At 44.8% G+C, this 20,818-nt stretch overlaps 1 protein-coding gene across 3 annotated transcripts in view; it reads left to right on the top strand.

Annotated features, from left to right (window-relative positions):
• Positions 1-20,818, top strand: part of FHIP1B (FHF complex subunit HOOK interacting protein 1B) — a 486,169-nt gene that overhangs the window by 182,671 nt on the left and 282,680 nt on the right. For all 3 annotated transcript variants that reach the window (XM_085623510.1, XM_085623509.1, XM_085623511.1), the window contains exons 2-3: positions 6,576-6,976; positions 19,769-20,383. In XM_085623510.1, the coding sequence (XP_085479636.1) occupies positions 6,848-6,976; positions 19,769-20,383 (744 nt within the window). In that variant the 5' untranslated portion in view covers positions 6,576-6,847. The remainder of the gene's footprint in view (positions 1-6,575; positions 6,977-19,768; positions 20,384-20,818) is intronic.

Raw genomic sequence — 20,818 nt, 5'->3', positions numbered from 1 at the left:
TAGAAGATTGTATCAGAATAATTCTTTGTTAACTGGTCCTAAGTTTTGTAGCGAGTTGAGTAATTAAGAGCCGGATTTAGAGTTCAGTGGATGGGTTACTCCATCACAAACATGATGGATAGCGCATCCGCTGTATTGCCAGTCCATTGTATCCAATTGCTCCTGTAATATGGTGGATGGGAGAGTTGTCCAATATCCCAATCAGCCAGACTCTTAAATTAGGCCTCAAATCTAACTGTTTAGATATTATTGAAGCCTCAGTGATTCTGTCAAAGTTTTGGACACCCTTAAATTTTATTTCTGAGAAACCGTGTACGCTCTGTTTATTTGCATAAAAGTAGAGGACTGGGAGAGACAAAACTATTCAGAAACTCAACTTAAGTCTTTAGACTTGTTTATACACATTCTTGAACAGGAAACGCATTCATAATTTAGTTGAGGTGTGACTTGCCCTCAATAATCTCCTGAATCGGAGAGTAGAGTATTGTGTTTATAAAGCCGCCCAAGCATTCTTAGGGGAAGCTGGAGACAGGGCAGGAACACCTCTTACTAACCGAAGTAAAAAAATCAGAACCCTTAAATCACGAGTCACTATGAACAATCCAGTGTTGGAAATGGTAGAAGATAAAGATAACAGTGAGGTTTTTGCACCTTTATCAATAATAGTTATATACTGATATCTGTCCCCCCTTCTGCAAGAGACTTAACCCCTTCGCTGCTGCGGACATTCCGCTGCAGCGCTGGGGGGGGCAGGGGGGCAGCGCGGCGGGCCTGTGCTCATGACGGAGCCGCTCCGTCATGAGCCACAGTTGAGCTGTGCTCATGACGGAACAGTTCCGTCATGACTCCGCCCATTTGCGTTGTCGCCCCGCACAGGCGGGGAAACAGCGCCGCGCAGGCGGAGCGGCCGCCGACAGGATTGTCATGACGGAACCGTTCCGTCATGAGCACACGGCAACCGTGGCTCATGACGGAACGGTTCCGTCATGAGCAGGGAAGGGGTTAATTTTTTTATTTTGTTTACAACAACCTAAAATGGGCTATGCTTCAGTAATTGTGAGATAGATAACTAAATAATGGGTATATTCTGCTACTGAGTTAACTTATGTCACACAAAGCTTATGGTCTAATTGGTTTTCTTTCTGAACTTTGTTGCGGGTTCCTAATATTTTTATTGGAAATCTGGGGAAATTCTACTTTACTAGACTGTTATATGGGATTAAGCCCACATGTATGGAAAATGCCATGATAACCTTTAGACTGAAATCAGGCACAGATGGTAATTGTCCCTTTATATACAGACCCGTTTATCTTTTAAACTGCGAACATCTTTGCTTGAGTACTAACAATACACTTTGAGGGGGTGATTTAAAAAATGACTGATGCCTACCAGGGGGTTCGTTAAAAGTTTAGACATAAATATTGGAGCTCTTGTCAACCTCATCAATAGGAATAGTGACATCCTTTTGGCAACTGTTTACCTTGATAGAGATAACGCAAGTATGTCGGTTCTCACTTCCTTAAACTACATATTCCCAACATCAAAGCTCAAATATTGCCAATAGATTTGTCATTTTTCCCTTTAGAGTTTATAACTCACCAGAGTTGGGGTCTTCAGCCTGTGCTATTTAATTTGACCTTAGAATTGTTACCTACCGGCATCTATAATTATAGGTGTATGTTGGAAGTAAGGCATTTTGAGTCTGAATGTAAATGCTAATAAATGTCAAAAGCTAGTCATATGCCCAGTGAACTAGTGCATCCCTTGCCGAGATCGGTGTGTAACTTGAAAAGTCACAGATTGTAATCCTTGCTGACTACCCAGTCTCTCATACTTCCAAACTCGATACTTTAAGTACTGTAAGCTCGGGCAATAATTAACTTTTATTATCAGCACCCAGAAATCAGTTGGTTTGTTTTTATAGATGAGTAGTTATTACTATTTATTATTATTATTGTAATACTATTTTTGATCTTGTGCAGACGATGTTGTTCTGTTGCTGTCAGAGCCTGAAACATCGTAGGGGTGAGGTTGAAAATCGCCCATGCTTAGCGTAAAACATTTGAGTTGAAACTAAACTAGCGTAAAGCAGTGGTGTTCCCAGTCAGCCAGTCTTATTGATAGGATCCTATTGATTGGTGAGTTTTGAAGCGGTTGGCGTATCAAAGAAATTGAAGATTAACAGTAATGTTAGAAGATTCAAACTTGAAATAAAGCAGTCTCAGAGACATGTCAAAATACTTAAAGGCGGGTAACTTTCAGGTTTGTTGCTTTGGGTAAGAAAAGACATGTCCTTCCATTACATGGGCTAGTTTGCTGCTTTCTTTCTCCATTTGAGGTATGTGGGTATCCAGTTTTTTTGTCTTATTGAAAGAAGCCGGTCAACAAGAGGTGTGGTGGGGGGTTGAATTTCCTGACATTGGTTTATAAGCTAACAGGAAACACCTGGGAATGGGCAGTGGACCTAGAAAAGCTACCAAAGCAACCTCACCGTTAATCACCCATATTATGTTTTGTTATTGGATAATATATAATTTATCCTTGTGTGCACTTCTCTGTACGCACCTTTTGCCCAAAGATGTCTCCCTCACCAGGAAGATATGATCCACAAAAGCAAAAACAGAGCTGCACTACATAAGAAGTAAAGAGGTGATGTGTTACAATAAAGTATGAGTATAAAACAAAGGAGGGAGAGAGATGCAGTCGAAAAAGATTCAATCGAAAAGAAGGGGGAGAGATAGAGAAAGGAATAATTCAGGGCAAAAGAATTTCCTATTTGGAAAAAGACCCATCACACACCAATCTGGTTGGTGACATGCTTCATCATCTGGGTCCCACCCTGACCGCCGAATGCCGTCAGGGTGTGCTTCGACGCCTGGAATTCCAGGGGAGCGGGTTTTCGTGTGTGTAGGTGAGTGAAAACGTGAATGATGAAAAATAAAAGTGATATATTAAAAGTGTCAGCGGTGTGCTTCCTAATAATTTAATATGAAGCCACTTGGCATGATTAAAACCTGTGAATAGATATCGTAACTGCAGCATTTGGTAACTGTGGGACCCCGAAGAAGGTGTGTAAACGGGCGTACCGGTGAGAGAACCAATGGTTCAGAGCCCACGCTCCCCACGGGAACCATGAGGCATTATATTTAGCCTTTTTTACATCCGAATCATCCTTCAAGAACGGCTTGAAGGCCCAACAAACTACTCTCTAATAAAGGTGTAGTACACAGATGTTCAGGGTGTGGGTGCACCTTAGCGACTGCAGACCCCCCGTTCCTCAAATTCCTGGTCCTGACGAAAACCTAAGAATTACTAGAAAGGTTGAAACATGTTGACCACACACACATACCAACACTGATATCACTGGCCATTAATACCAGTTACAATATCTATTCACAGGTTTTAATCGTGCCAAGTGGCTTCATATTAAATTGTTAGGAAGTACACCGCTGACACTTTTTTAATATATCACTTTTATTTTTCATCATTCACGTTTTCACTCACCTACACACACGAAAACCCGCTCCGCTGGAATTCCAGGCGTCAAAGCACACCCTGACGACATTCGGCGGTCAGGGTGGGACCCAGATGATGAAGGATGTCACCAACCAGGTTGGTGAGTGATGGGTCTTTTTCCAAATAGGAAATTCTTTTGCCCTGAATTATTCCTTTCTCTATCTCTCCCCCTTCTTTTCGATTGAATCTTTTTCGACTGCATCTCTCACCCTCCTTTGTTTTATACTCCTATCCAGACCGGGGGTTCGGGATCCTCATTACCCTCACTCTCTCCATTGTTTTTTTGGATTACAATAAAGTATATAACAATTGGTGAGTAACAAATTCTGGCACGATCCAGTTGCGTTTCTTCGCAACTGGCCCAGTTACATCGAGGAGGACGCCGCGCTGCTTAGCTGGATCGCCGATCCTGTTGACACCTATCAAAGTGTATTTGGCAGGGTGGTTAATTCCCCACCCATCCTAAGGTTACCTATCATTGGAAACACAGTACAAGGAACTGGGATTTTCCAGGATTTGTTAGTTGCATGGAATGGAGCTTCCCTCAATACCACTTGAGTTGCCTACTCTACCCCTGCACCGTGACAATTTTTATTCTTGGTGTGAACATACAGATACCGCTCCTTGGCTTGTACCTCAAAGGAATGTGTCCTGACCTTTGGATGTTTTGACACTGATGCATCAAATTGTCTCTGCCCTGAAGAAGTCCAAGATTTTACTGGACAAAACACATTGGCTGAGGTTTTTATGAATTTCTAATGATGGAACAATAAAGGAAGATACGCAACTGGATCATGCCAGAATTTGTTACTCTCTAATTGCGATATACTTTATTGTAACATATCACCTCTTTACTTCTAAATGTGGTGCAGCTCTGTTTTTGCTATTGTTTTATAAGCGTCCGCTTTTATGCTTTGATGTCTAGTCTTGATCGGCATTGGAACGAACCACAGTCTGCCCTTTAGTTAATTGCTGATTTTGATCTAGACCAGGTTAATGACAATTTCTCGGTTTGTGGCAAGTGTTTGTGTTGAGCTGATATGCCAAGAAGTGCTTGTTCACTACACCAGATCTGTGGTAATTCTACTTGGTTCATTCTGTTTGATTCTCCCCATGATGTGGGCAATACATTGAAGGATTATGTTTATAATCGGAGGTCTAAACAGAGAGTGATTATCTTATTTCTGATATCTTTTGCAAAGAGTTTTTTTTTGGCAGTGTATGCTATACTGTCCTCACGCTAGTGATGGTTAGGAGATGTAAGGCTGTTGAAGCACTACAAAGATTATCAACTTGTGCTTTGTATGTTAAGCGTCTTAATATAGTGTTAGCTGGACCCATACTTCCAGAATAGACTGATGGTAATGCATTTGCATTTTTGATTTACTTTAATTCCTTTACATTGAAAGAGTTTGTTTGGTGTGGAGTTGCAGCGGTTGGTGTATTGGTTGGCTGCACAACCATGGGGGTGAATTAGTGATCTTTAATTGACTATATTATGTCAATATGGAGTACTACAGGAGTTGGTATGTAAGCGTGTTACAACAGTCACATGGCTGATGACAGTCTTGGTTATATTTTAGCATGTTCTAAAGAAATAATGTGTCATTTTAGAGTATTGGAGTACATTCAAGTCTATTCCGTGGTCTTATTCTTTTTTAAATGTTGCTGCTGTGTATTAAAATTGTTTGTGATTTTAGTTAAACCTGAATGGGGGAAATGTGCATACGAAAATTACTGTATGAAGAAAATTGGATGATAAAATATTTTTACAAACATTTCAAGATGTGCAGAGTGTTCAGATAACCAGTTTTACATGGCATTTTTAATGTTTTGATTTATTTAATTTTTACTTCTAAGACTCGGGATTGTTTCAAAATTTGAGATGATATTGTCCAGGTTGGTGCGGGCAACAATGGCCAAGGGTTCTCCACCCCTTGAATAGAATGCTTTGAATTGTCACATATATAAAATGTCTGCCTCCAAGTTGTGTGTTGAGAATTCACTAAAGTGCTTGCCATGGTGGGTTTCCCACTTCTTTAGATGATTCTACTTTACCCTTGCCCGAAGCTCTCACTGATAAGTGCTTCTTCAAATTATCAGGTCCTTTCAACAACTAGTTGATTTGCCACACAATGTTGAATTATCCATCGGAAAGCCCATGTGCAAACTGATCTCGCCAACTGTAGTAGGTCCAGAAAAACACTCAGAAAAATGGCCGCCTGCATCTGTGTAGCTCCCCATTACTGATTGAGAATGAGATAAATTTGTATCCCTTCTCACTGTTATCAAAGACCAATCCAGCCGAGATGGACATCACCAATATTTCACTGCTCGGTGTTATTTACAAGACCCTCTCGCCTTGTTCCCATCAGGGCTGCATCCCTTTTCTGCTCCATTTGCTCACTAGTGATTTCTGTAGGACCTTCTGGAGACAATCTACCTACATTTCTCTTCACTCACAAGTGCAGGCACATGTATTTCTCCTCTTTCTTCATCTCTTTCCCAGCACCTAGTAGCAAACATGTCCTGACCAGGCCTGAATGAATCGTTCACATGCTCCGAATGTTGGTCAGGCATCAAGGGAGACTTTCATGTCTTTCTGCTTGTTGGCTCATAGAAACTTGCTTAAGCATAGCCGTGAAAGGAAATGTGCTTGGGGTGCTGAAGAGTGGGTCATATACTGATGTCTACAGTGCAGGCACGAGCATGCAAATATTTGTATACGTGTTCATACGCTGTCAAGTAACAGATCCTACGCATTAATGTTTTTTTGGAGATACAATGAGGAAAGAACTTAAAATGTCAGTCGAATGTTTCACAAATTCCTGTCTGTTCTGGAAACATTTACCGATGACAGCCATTTAGCAGTGTTGACTTTAGAAGTGTTGTTTATCTGGTTTTTCCCTATGAGAAGAATTTGCTACTGAATTTACTAATTCCCTGTGTCAGTTGTCGTGTGCTGGGAAGATAGTGACGGTTTACTTATCTGTTTAGGATGTTGAATGCAGCAGTGATGGGCAGATACTAACTATCATTTGTCTTCCATTCTCCACAGTTCAGTTACTTGGAAAGCCAGCACTGGAAGTGCTTTCGGGCATGACGAAACCTCCTGCAGTTCTGCTGACCAGAAGCACCAAGCTGAAGATGTGAACACTGAGCCTTCACGGCTGATGATCTCTGCCGTATCCTCCCAACCTTTCTTGGCTTTACTGCTGTGATCGTCTCCCACCGACCTGCACCCATGTCCTCCAATCATTACCCGTTGCGACCCTTCTTGCCATACCTTCATCCTCATCTGTGACCTTGGCCCCTCCCCAATCGGCGAGGATGAGCTGGCTGAGTAAGTTGAATCCACGGGGAGCAGCTAACAAGGCCCATCGGAATGCCAGCCTCCAGCCGCAAGTCACAGCTGACCCAGAGACTTGTCTCATGGTCTTCAAAAACCACTGGGCACAGGTAAGTGACTCAGAAGAGGGTCTAAGTGGAGGTTCCAAGTGGAGGTCCAAGCCATGATGCAAGAGCTTCCTGTGTGTTAGTTTTAAGAAGTTGGATGTCCAGGCTATCTGCTTTGAAAAGATTCACAGTTTCACGAGGTGAATGAAAATGTATTTGCGTAAACATCTTGTTGAAACGGTGTCTATGCTACATTTATTTTTCTAGTTTTCTGCTGACGTTTAGATGCCTATAAACATTATAACAATTTTCTAAACTAGAGCGGCTTGACATACTTGTGGCATTTTGTTGTCCACAAGATGCTCTAAATCCAAATTCTGCAGCTAGAACCTGCTTTCCTTGTGAGCTCTATCCTGTTGTTATCTTACATACACATCCTGTTGATTACCCCGGTCCTTAGGAGAGTTTCACTTAAAATGCAGACTTTGATTGTATTGATGTGGGCTTTACCAACTATCCTAGTTAAGTGTAACAAGCTTTGCTTATTTTATATGCTCACAAAAATATCTGTTGTCATTGGTGCCTGCTTTGAACCTCATTGAATCTCCTTTTATACTAGGTCTTGCTGACAGCCAGCTAATAGCGTTCTGTTTTTGAAAGACCTCTTGTAAGCCATAACCAATATTCACAGCAGGCTTAGTCTGCCCATTGCTCATCACTGGCTGCCATTCCTGTCAGTCTCATTTGCTTGCTGCTTGTTTTTAGGTCTCGCCTGACCCAGCGCATGCGCTGATCTTGCGAGACTTTTTGTGAGGGCTCAAAAAAGTGCTACCATGGCCAGCCTAGAGCTACAGTTCATGTGCGCGGGCGCGCGTGCCTCACTTTCGCGGCCGCACGACCGCTTTGATGTTTGATCGCGATCACTTTCACATTTGCAGCCGCACGGCCGCTTTGATGTTCTCCGTGAGCCAATCCTTTTTTTTTCTTCTGTTTATTACTTCTATGTAGTAATGGTGGCACTCGTGCTTTAGCTTAAACATCTTAGGCTAAAGCCGGGTGCTGAGATTGCTTCAAAAGTAAAGAAATAGACAATTCTTTACTTTTGAAGCAATCTCGGCACCTGGCTTTAGCTTAAGATGTTTAAGCTAAAGCACGGGTGCAACTATTACTACAGAGCAGTAATAAACAGAAACCAGCATTGGCATAGCCAATAGGTCTCGCTTTTGTGACCTTATAAGTATTTAGTTATGCAGCTGTTGCATGGCTAAACACTTATAAGGTCCCAAAAGCGAGACGTATTGGCTATGCCAATGCTTGTTTGCTTTACTTCCTGTTCTTGTTTGTTTCACTCCCACTGAGCATAGCTTCTTTACCATCTGTTTGATTGAATGTTTTTTTCTTCTTCACGACTCACATCCGAAAACTACTTTTTCTTTGAGCACTTAATGGAGTGAATGTGTGTTTCTTGCTCTCTCCCGACGTGTGCTGCTTCCCCCTCAAATCCCTGCCCTGTGCTCTCTCTCCATGTTGCTCCCCACTCTTCTCCAAGATTTTCTGTGAAAGCACAGCAACAAGTATGTTTTTGCTGGAGTTTGACAGAAGATTGTTTTATCTCCTTCATTCCACTTGTTGCATGGACGGCCAGACCCTGGCACACAAGGGTGTCACTTCACTTTACTTCACTCACTTCAGCTGGAGATGTCCCTTCTCCCACAGGCCCATAAATCCACTCCCTGGACTGCTGCAGGGCACTGATTGTGCCAGTTCAGTGTTGTGTGGAAAGCAAATCGGCCTTAGCAAGCATTTTCCTTCAATTTGTGACAGTTGTGTATTCACTTCCCCAAACAGCTGTATGTTATTTTAAGCAACTAAAACCTAGTATTTGAAAAATAAACCGAACCAGGTACTAAAATTGGAAAAAGTGAATTCATTGTTCAGTTTGGAAATACCTTGAAGTTTGTGTTTACTGTTCCTGCAGTATTTTGATTTTGTATTCTTTTACTTTTAATTTTAAACAACGCTTTGCTGAGCAATTCGCTTGTCCTTGCTTTATAAATGTGAGATCTGTTGGCTTTGCCAATGCTTGTTTTAGATATGGAATGAATATTATGGAAAGGTAGCCAGGGGCTGTATCGTGTGTGGTGTTGGTACCAAACAGAGGATTTTGATATCAATCCTGTTTGGAGGTAGTGGAATGATATTAATGCTAGATTGATTTTGTCTGAAACGTTCAAGCCTCAAACGTGTTGGTGGCAAAGTGTGTGTTATTTCTAGTTTACTCAGGCTCTGGTGGGATGTCCCCCATAATCTCCATTGCAGTATCTGAGCACGAGTCCTTGCTAGGAAAAGAATGCTCTGATCTCGAGTTTTCAGTAGTGGTACTGTTGTACGGAGTTTTAAAATCATGTTCTTGGTCATAGAGTTAACCTGAATGGTCAAAGATAATTCAGTGTTGAAGAGAGTTTTTGACTGAATTAGAGGGGATAGATGGAGAGCCCAGGGAGAGAGGCAAGCTAATTGCAAGCGTCTTAAGGACAGTGAGAAAGACCCCAGTTTTTGACCCATTCAGTCAAAACCAATTGCCTGTTATTCATTTTGTACGTGTTTGGGTCAATTGTGCACTTCTCATCTGTTTTCTGATTGTTTTGATTGTGGGCATCCATGTTAAAGACAACAGGGAGTACTAGGAAAATCGAAGTACTGCTTTGCCGGTGGTGCCTGCCCTAGAGGAATTCTTCCCGTCCTCCTCGGTCATGTTTTCGAGCAGCGATCAGCCACCTTTGTAAAGAAATGGGAGCCAAGATGAGCCCTACACATAGAAGTCTAAGCTCCATCCTCATGAAACTATCATACCACATATTGGTGCTGCACCTTCGGAGTCATACATGTACCAATGGGGCTTCCAGATTCAACGTATTCCACATTTACGCTTTGGATCCTCACAGTTTTCCATCCACCCCCATCTTAGAGAAAGACTTGTTACAACAAGTATTGGCATAATGGAAAGGCCCTGAGTGCCACACTAAATATCCCTGAGACGATCTCCACAGGTTGCAGAGATTAAGAGCTGAAGAAACCGTGAATATCTGAGGAGAACCAGAACCCCTTGGTGCCGAGGAGGAAGAAGACATCCAGTCTTTTGGCATTCCTGCTCACCAATCCAGTCCAGAGCTCATCGACTCCAGGGCATCCAACGCCGAGGTAGACTAGGAAGTAGTTCCACTAACTTAGGCTGAGTCTGGGCCTCCGAGTAAGCCCACACCCAGACTTGTGAGTATCGTTAAAGCCAGAGCACATCAGAAGTCTAATAAGAGAGAACACTCTGAGCCAAAGCACCGCTTTCAAGAGAGTCAGAATTCCAGCTCTGTGCACAAGAAACAACCATCTGCCGTGCCTCCACCATCTTCGGCTCTGGTCAGTATCAGGGAAAGGCATCTGAGCCAAAAAAGATTCACCAAAGTATGCCAATTCACATCGCCCTTCGGATCTGAAGACGCATTCCAGCCTTGACACCATTTGAAGCCGATTCATGGCATCGAAAAAAGCATCAACATTGAGACCTGCTTCCACAGGCTGCTCAGACAACTCAGAGGCAATCCTCAAAAAACTTCAAGATTGGCTTTCAGGCAGCTGCTGCCTCTTTTTCAGCCACATCGTTGTCATCCAGTAAGAACTGTGATGCGCCTATTAGCGGTCATGGCCTGTTGCATAAATGCCTCTCAGGACAGTGATCATGAGGGGAGGGTTGTCTACAGTATCTAGTGTTCATAAGCACTACTAGCTCTCTCCAGTAATGGGACAGTCTGTAGCAGGGCAGGTCCTTCATGGCCCCTATTCTACAAGTGACCATCACCGCAAACATGTCTCTCGTTGGCCGGGGGTACACCACCGCAACATGACCATTCATGGTCTTTGGTTGCCTAAAAAACAGGTTTTCCATTTCATTTACCTGGAACATCTTTCCACTCGCTTAGACATCAAAGCCTTCTTTCAGAACATTGAGGGCAAAGTAGTGCTCATAAAAGCAGACAAAATTTACAGTCTGCAGAAACAGGGCGGAGTTCACTCACAACAGGTCTCAGCGATGGTGCAGAATATTATTCCTCTGGCAATTCACCATTACAATCAGTTCCTTGCAGAGTGCTTACCTGGGGTGGACAATGAATTTGTGGACCTGCTCAGCAGGACACTTCAACAAGTCCTATGGTGGAAGGTGATGCAAATAGACTTATTCACCACTCATGAAAATGAAAGTGCCAAAACTTTGCCTCTGGGTTTCCACAGCTACAGGCCATGGGCAATGCACTATGGATGAACTAGTCAGGGATATTGTCCTATAAATGTCCTCATCTGCTACTGATTCCATATGTGATAACGAATCTACAACAGACATTCCTCACCCTCATCCTGGTGGGTCCCAAGTGGGACAGACCACAATGGTTCTCAACCCTCCTCAAGATGTCTTACTCCTCACGAGAAGCTCCGCAGCAGGCTGGACCTTCTTGCCCCGAAGCAGAGCTAGATGGAGCATCCATACCCCACGGAAACTCAATCTAGAAATTTGGCACATGAGGTCTTCGAGTTTGGGTATTTATATCTTCCACAGGAATGCACAGATATGCACTACTGGGGCCTGCTATGCTGTGAAGTGGAAACGATTTGTCCACTACTGCAATTCTAAGAATGTGTACCCCTTTAAACCAGAGCTCCAGGACATTGTCCTCTATTTGCTTAACCTACAAAAATCAGGCTTAGCTTGCACTTCATTCGCCTACACCTCACGGCTATTGCAAAATACGTGCAAAACAGACCGTATTCTTCACTCTTTATAAACCCTTCATGAAAGGTGTTAAACAGGTCATCCCACCCATAGTTCTACCTGCCCCTCTCTGGAACCTTAATGTAGTCCTCACAAAACTGATGAGTCTTCCATTTGCGCCACTGCTTTCCTCCCCTTTACCGTTTCTCTCCTGAAAAGTGTATTTCCACATAACTGTCACCTCACTAAGATGCATAGGTGGCTTAACATGCCCTCACTTACCCTATATATAGGTTCATGCTAATAGGGTTGTCCTTGGCACCAACCCCAAGTTTCTTCCCAGGGTGATTTCACCTGTCCATCTCAAACAGTTGAGCTACTAGTCTTTTTCCCTCAACCAGACTCTGCAGCAGGTTTAACTTCAGGCCTTAGAAGTAAAGAGAGAACAAATGTACTACACTGTCAGGCGCAAGCCTTTTTGTAAACTGTGTCGCTTTTTGTCACTTTTGCTAAACCTCCTAAAGGTCGCCCAATATCAAAAGCTGGCACAGCTAGATGGATCATCAAGTACATCTAGACATGCTACTTTAAAGCAAAAAGAATGCTCCCGCTCCTCCGGACTACGGGCTACAAGGAAAAAACCATGGCCTTTTTAGGAAACATTCCCCTAGCTGACATCTGTAAGGCAGCTGCAAGGTCAACTCCACACACCTTTACAAAACATTATTTTGAAAATTCTGGGCTTATCAGCAGCCCAAGTTGGTCAAACAGTTTTAAGAACCCTGTTCCAAACTTCCACACCCCCCTCTAACTGACCAGCTCTTTATGGGAGTACTGATTTACATCTATGCAAAAAATGTTTTCTACAGCCACACAAGCTATGAATGGATGTTACTTACCCTATAGCGTGTCGTGCTGTAGATTCACAGGCACCTACCCACCTCCCTGGTAGTCAATGGCTACTACAGATGTCTCTATATACAACACTTACCACTTAAATTATACGCATGGCCACCATCCCAGCCTCACCCTTGCTTTTATGCTCACCCTCTGTGTAAAAAACAATCTTATACCGGAGTCGATGCCCATGTCCATTGCCAACTAAGGGAGGAGTCATTATAACAAGTAACTTGAAACACTTCGAAGGAAAATCACTTGCAAGCATACGTGCCCAACGCTAGAGGGCAGGAGTTTGCGAGGCATGTGAATTTCCAGCACTGCTACTGATGCATGCAGGGCGAGCAACGTTATCTTTTCTTTCTGTAAAGTGGGTCAGCACAGTCATGTGGGCGTACAGTGAGGAGTTACCTCATATTCTCAAGTGCAGGGAAATGCTCTCCTTTTAAACCAGATCTTTTCAAGGAGATTGCAAGTGCGTGGAATAATTACCGAGCAAGTGAGGGTTGATCCCTTAGGGAGTGGAGAAAGCATATTTATTAATTAATAAAGAAGCAAGTAAGCTAGAACTGGTGATAGCTGCTAGGTTATAAACGTGAGACCTGCTCATTATGTTCAGGGACGGCACCCTGTCCCAAAAGAAGGACCGGGCGTGCCTACCTTAATCTTACGGCATTATTCCAGCCAGGGGCCAAGCAGTCCAGCACTTTTCTTCGCAATATAACAGATTTGCATATTGTTTGTGGATGTTCTGTTTCTTTGTGTTGTGAGTCGGCTGTCAAGATACTGCTCCCTGCCTCCATGCAGGCACACAGCAGGGACTTCCCGTGTGTTGCTGAAACGAGCACAGCAAGTGCTTACAATCCATTTCCTCTCACTGCACGACATCCTTTAAAACTGTCCCTTTTTGCCTCTCTTTAGAAGTAGCACTCCGCTGTAGCAGACTTCAGAGAGAAACGCCAAATCACAAACCGTGTCCAATATGCATGCCTGGTTTTCATAATATATATATTTCAGTGGTAATAATTTATATAGTCCAGATTTTCTCTAAAAAACTACCACGTGGCAGCGTACCTTCACGTGCGTGGGGGCGGGTACCTTTGAGGAGGCTCATACTGCTTTTTGGAGGTTTGAAAGCCCTAACCTGCCGTTACTCCTGCAATGACTGCTTGACCTAGGACTGCACAAGGAGACCATACATATTCCCTACTCTGCAGGGGAAAAACCAGATTCTGAAAAATTGTAATCTGACAGTGAATCATAGGTATTGCCCATCAAACATGTGGGCAAGGGAATGCTAATTTGAGGTTAAAATATTCAGTAGTTTGCACTTTGGTCTTGGCTTGTTTGGATTGTTTTTTTTCTGGACACACTTTAAGTGGAGAACAGGCGATCTTTGTAAATGGATCCCCTTTCTGTCCTTTGGAAATGCTGGCTTTTGTTTGGTGGCTACTCTTAGTCGTCCCTCCTTTTGGACTTTTGTACCCTCCCATGAGGACTGCCCTGTTACATGTGCTGTTACCCGTCGGGGTTATTTAGAGAGCTTTGAGGGCACTCTTCTTTTTGTTGGCCTGCCTCTGCTCTTTAAGTGTTCTGTTTGCTTCGCTTCTGGCAGCTTCATTTGCTGTGCACCCTAACCCCTTCCACAACACTGCTTGACCGCCCCCACTACCCCTCTGAGGTCTGATTGTTTTTTCTTTTTATTTAAAATACCACCTCACACTTAATCTCCCTTTGCCCCCTCTCCCCACCCCCTCATCCCTCACACAACACTGCTTGCCCGCCCTTTCGAGATCGCTGCTATTTTTTTAAATTTAAATTAGTAGAGTGCGTGCACAGGGGGAGATTAAGTGATTTGCCAAAAATCACAGATCACGGAATGTCAGGCAGCACGTAGTGCGCAAGACCCCTCTGACATAAATGGTGCAGTGAACATTTCTGCTTGCGCAGGCTTCCCCCATTGTTCAATTACACACCGCAATCTGAAACAACAGCTCTGCAAAGGGGAACACGGAAATCAATGATTACCAAAGCACCGTACCCCGCGGGTCGCGAGCTTGCTGTTGAACATAAAACATAGGCTGCGTCGTGCACAAGAGGGCGCAGAAAGAGCCGGCAAACTGTAGGAGGTTTAACACTGTCTATTTAGAGGCTGACCCTGGTTAATGGTTCCCGTCCTGGTAGCGGCTGGATGTTGTTGGCGGAGGGGGTCAGGCTTTTTGTTTCACAGCGCCAGTTCATGCATGAATTTCCGTGAGTGATTTGGAGAAAGCCTGCTTTGCCTTCTCGGGTGGCAAGCATCCGGGGCCTGGTGAGTGCAGGGCTGTACGTGACCTTTTGCTCAGTGAGAGTTGGGACCATCTTAGATGTAGTGTTTTCTTGTATTGCAACCGCTTAAAAAACAAAAAAGAAAAAAAGCATTTGCAATGCAATAGGTCACCGATTTACGCGAGACCTATTGCATTGCAGCAAATGGTGGGATGAGAGTTCCATAGGCAGCCTGTGTTTGGTGGGAGGGAGTGCACCCTATGGGGAGATGGAGCTTTAAAGTTGAAAGCACGGCGCTCTTGAAATGGGCGCCGTGCTGAATAGTGTGAAGTTATTTAAAAAAATTGAGGCAGGGAGCTTTTGCTCTGAAGCATGCAACAAAACATATGTGGGTGCCTGCGAGTGACGCGGATGCTCGCTCCCAAGATCCCTAGGCCAGGGGAGAGAGAAGGAGGGACATGCACCCGCCTTTGGCCAATTGCATGCTGTCTTTCTTAGAAAGACTCATACAAAGGCCAATAGCGTGTGAGCAAAAAAAAAAAACACACACAAGCGTGTGGTCCGAGTTGGAAGTCCTTACTAGAAGCCTTGCAACGCATGCGAGCTGGCTCATACAACACCTAAAAAGTAGAAGAAAAGGCGCCTTGTATTTTGCACCCTTGCTGCCCAGATTGACGAACCTTCCTCTTACGACTTCCAGTCTGTCATAGAAGCGGTTTCCTGCTTCTGAGGCTGATGCAGTTTTGTAAATTGAGGCTGGCCTGAGTGTTATTGGGTGGGGTCCACGCAGCAGGAGACCCTTATGTCCAGGCCGCACAACTCTGTAGACGCGGCCTCTGCAAAAAAGAGGACTCTTGTACACTGTGCTGGATTGCCGCTTAAGCTGTCATTGGTACAGCATATGCAGTGGCACCGGGGCCTTCTGCACACCCTATAATAGCCGTTTGTTTTTTAGCTACCAAACCAGATGATAAGGTGCCATTTTCTTTGCTCACATTTGGGCCCATGGCACTTGAGCTGTGCCAAATTTCCTTGTACGATTTGGGAAAAAGGGGGTGGTGATGGACAGAGTTTCTGAATGATGCAGAATACTCTTACCAAGTCAAGAGATCATGGTTTTAATCCATCACCGTTTTTTAGCTCACTGCACCATCCCAGCTCAGAACCTGGCTACATGCAAATTAGTCTGTACCTGTCCCAGTGCATGATGGGAACAGGGCAAACCAAACTACCAAGCCAATTCTTATACTGGGAAGGAAACAAGCTTCCGGGGACCGGTTTCTGGCATCACAGCCTTCATCGGCCCGGCTTGCCTGAATCCTGATGGTGCAATGAGCAAGGGACTCACGTCTGAGCATACCCTCCCACACTGAGTGTGGTTAAAAACGATTTGGGAAAAAGGGCGTGGTGATGGACAGAGTTTCTGAATGATGCAGAATACTCTTACCAAGTCAAGAGATCATGGTTTTAATCCATGACCGTTTTTTAGCTCACTGCACCATCCCAGCTCAGAACCTGGCTACATGCAAATTAGTCTGTACCTGTCCCAGTGCATGATGGGAACAGGGCAAACCAAACTTCCAAGCCAATTCTTATACTGGCGTCTCGTATGAAGTATAAGCATCACATCACCGGACGGAGCAGAAGGCAGCAGATTTCGTGTCCTACAGACCGCGAGCCCCTATCAAGGAGGCCCACGCAGCCCACTGTACACACTTATACTTCATACGAGATGCCACTTATTCATTTGCCCTGAAGAAGTTCATTGTTATGAACGAAACGCGTTGGCTGACAATTTCCTGAAATTTAACTTTTTTGTAATAAAGGACTGTGTATGAAAACCTAGGAAAGACTTTAAGACTTATTGAAAAACAACTTTGTCTACACATCAGGTGGTGCACCACTCCATATCTTGGGTTAAGCATCTGCAATGCAATAGGTCTCGCATTTACGATGTCTGAGCTTTTGGCATTGTTAATGACAATGCCTCTTATTTATGTTTTGTTTTTTAAAACGTAAACAAAAGGCATTGTCATTTACAATGCCAATAGCTCAGACTCTGAAATGCGAGACCTATTGCATTCCAAATGCTTGAAGGCATCGCTGAGTTGCCCTCTTCTGTCTCCCGTGGCCTCTGAAGATCTTCCCATTTGCTAACAGTTAAATAAACAAGCTGCCCAGACTCAACCTAAAAATGAAACACCTTCACCTCAGTGCAATCCCTAGACGATTAGAAGTGCCAAGCAGCAGCAAGCTTAAAAGCAGCTTTACGACCGCAAACGGCTTTACAAACAGAGTAGCATGTGTGATTTAAAAGAAAAAAAAGTTGTGCAGCGTGTGGAGCGCTTTTACCTGCTTTGCTTGTTGTTTAAGTATGCAGCTTGGGAGGAAGCGCTATTGCGCTGACTTCCAAAATAGATGTTCAACCAGAAAGTGGGGCAGAATAAAGCGAAACCTCTCCCTTTCCGCTCAAACAACTCCACTAGAGCTGCGGAAGACCAAACGGTAGGTAAGGAGCAGTAAATATAAAACATGTGTGTGTCACTCCGTGTTCTCTCATAACAATGGAGCATGGAAAATTATAACTCGGACACATTAATCAGTGATACACGTACACTGAAATAAAAAATGAACACTGAGAATGCTTCTTGAAAAGCGCAAGCACTGAAAAGCGCGTGCAAGTACAGAACGCCGAGATTGCTTCCTGAAATGCGTGAGCAAGTCTGAGCAGGGTGGGCAGGGCCTAATGCCGACAGGGCGGACACCAACCCCGCTTCCACAGGCCCGGACACAGAAGCACCAACAATAGATCTCACCGAGGCGAAGCAGCGCAAGCGCGCTGCATTCGCATGCGAGGCCTAAAAAGGAGCAGACCCCTGTCCTACCTTTTGGATATTTATACCGATCTACCTTTGAATCCTCTCCATATCCTTAGAAACTGCTTACCTTATTGACATCAATTGATATAGATTGTGATGAAGGCCATCCCCGAATGGATGACGAACAGCCGCCTGAAACTGAACTCGGACAAGACGGAGGTCCTCATCATCGGATCCACCCCCTCCGCCTGGGACAACTCATGGTGGACGGCCGCACAGGGAGCTGCACCGACATCCACCGGCCACGCACGCAACCTGGGGGTGATCCTGGACTCTTCACTGTCTATAACCCAGCAAGTAAACGCCATCTCCTCCTCCTACTTCAACACCCTCCGCATGCTCTGCAAGATCTACAGATGGATCCGCACCAAAACGAGAAGGACGGTCACCCAGGTCCTTGTCAGCAGCAGGCTGGACTACGGCAACGCCCTCTACGCGGGTACCTCAGTCAAACTCCAGAAACGACTACAACGCATACAAAACGCCTCTGCATGCCTCATCCTCGACATCCACAGCCACATCACAGTCCACATGAAAGGCCTGCACTGGCTCCTCGTCAACAAGAGGATCACCTTCAAGCTCCTCACCCACGCTCACAAAGCACTCCACAACGCCGGCCCAGCGTACCTCAACGAACGACTCGCCTTCTACACCTGAACCGCCAGCTTCGCTCCGCTGACCTCGCCACCGTATCCGACGAGCGACCGCTGGCGGCAGATCCTTCTCCCACCTCGCCGCCAAGACTTGGAACACCCTCCCCCTCCGCCTACTACAGACCCAGGACCTGCTGACCTTCAGGAGACTTCTCAAGACCTGGCTGATCGAGCGAGCATTAGCAGCACCCTCCCTCCCCTCTTCCCCCCCCCCCCGCCCCCCAGCACCTTGAGACCCTCACGGGTGAGTAGTGCGCTCTACAAATGATCTGATTGATTGATTGATTGATTGTACCTGCAAAGATGGGGGCCAGTTATGCACTGCTAGCCCCTGAAGTGGGTCAGATATAGGTGTGATCTTTTTGGCACTTCACTTTTTACTTTAAAAAGCTAAGAGAGGAAAAAGTCCAGTTTCATGGGGTCTGCATGTTTGTAAATTTAGGAAGTGAACTGCCGTACAGCTTCAACTTTACCAAACACAGTCTTTATGCAATGTAAGATGTTGTCGTCGACTGTGTTTATAGACCTCATCAGATCAAAAAAGATAATTGAGGATGTATGGTTATATGTTCATATACACAAAGATACTTGAATAAATCCTGACAAAGTCATAGAAGTGGATAGGGACTGCGTAAAGACCTAGTCATAGCATCCTTGTGTGATGGGAGACTAAAAGTAAGTACCAGGGATCCAGAGCTTTCACAGGATTGACCCAGTATTTATCACCAAACGTCAAAGTTGGTTGAAATTAGTCTGGCAGACTGTCACCGTATGGCTATTGCAGAAGATGGGAATGTGTCGGGCCAGATCTACTGATAGTTTAGGCTCAGTCAACAGAATGTCCTCTGTGCAGTACAGATTTGGTTTATGTTGTCCTGCGTTCTACTATAATCCATGCATTTGTTTTACTGTTAGTTTAAACACTTCGGGTGGACCCGCATAGATATGTGCCATGACTGGTGATGCTGTGGAGTCCACTCAATGGTAATTCTGGAGGAAGGTGGTGTGGCTTTCGAAGGACATTCTTTTGGACATTTGTTCAGTTGATTTACGTTGTTTACAGGAGTTGGAGGTGCTGTCTGCTTTAGTACTTTTAGTGAGGCATTTGTGCTTCTTCCAAAGAGTATGGCCATGTGAGGGGTGTGATATGTAGATGCCAGCTATTGCACAAATCTCTGCCTCACATCCACTCAGAAGAGTCTCCTACAACCAGTAGAGTATGCGGTCCAGCTATTCTACATTGATGTATGGAATTCTAAGCGCTTCTGTTGTATCATTTGGTTTGCAGGCTGGGTATGATGTAGACATAAGAAACATAGGCTGCCCATGATACTATGCTTGGGAGTAAAAGTCCTATAAGAGAATGAGTAAGCCTTTTCTTCTGTGCTGTGTGTTTCAGGTGCTGCGGATCTTGGAGCGGAGGATTTCTAAGCCAGAGCAGGTGACAGCAGACGACTTCAGCTCAGTGCGGAACAACACCTACCAGATGATGAGCCTGCTGGCTGAAGACCGTCCAAAGGAGGATGGCTCGCCTGGCCCCATCTTGGGATTTGTGGTTTCAGAGAACATCCTGGAGCGACTGCTGCGCTGGCACCTGCAGTGGGATTTCAGCGAGGAGAAGAAAGTGGACCAGTTGAAGCTCTTTGAGTTGCTGATCAGCCAGTCGCGCCAGGCATTGCTGTGTCACGGGCCCATACTGAAGCCTCTTGTGATGCTGCTGAGTACGTTCTCCCCTGGTCCGGCGTCACCCGTCCTAGAGAATAATCTTGTCCTTTTATTGAACCAGCTGTGTGTCTCCATGGCCAAAGAACCCTCCATCCTGGAGCTCTTCTTTCACAGCTCGGTAGAGAAGGGCCCCACCAATCTCATCATCTTCTCGCTCCTGGTTCCCTTTATCCACCACGAGGGCGTCATTGGCCAGCAGGCTAGGGATGCCTTGCTGCTGATTATGGCGATGTCGGCCAACAACCCTACAGTGGCAACGTTCATCACCGAAAACTCATTCTTCTGCCCGGTAGGTTGTACGTCTTGCTTATTAGTAGCCATCTGCTGCTGCTGTTGAGTGTTCTGTTGTTCTTGCATGTTAGTTTGCGGCTAATGCTTGAACATCATTTCATGAGTGGCTTGTTTGAAGTCTGAAGCTCTTCGATTAACAGTTCATTTCTTTCATTTCTTGTGCCTCAAAGTTACCGGTGTTTGGCCTTGTGTGCCCACTGTGAAAGGGCCCTTAAGGACCTTCAGAACAGTGGCCTTTTGTCTGGGGGTTTATGCTGCGGGCTCCGGATCTTGATTCACTCGATTCCAAAGGAAATATGGTGCCCTGCCATATACACTCTGCCCTCCTGCGCTTTGACTCATACCCTCATCATGTGGGCTGCAAAGTGTTTACAATGTCATACATAATTGTTTTCACAGTTGCAAATAATCCGGCTTTTGAGGATTTCAATGT

The sequence above is a fragment of the Triturus cristatus genome, chromosome 8 (genome assembly GCF_964204655.1).
Source record: "Triturus cristatus chromosome 8, aTriCri1.1, whole genome shotgun sequence".
NCBI lineage: Eukaryota > Metazoa > Chordata > Amphibia > Caudata > Salamandridae > Triturus > Triturus cristatus.
Note: the sequence above shows the minus strand (reverse complement) of the source record. Positions and strands in the feature narration are given on the sequence as shown.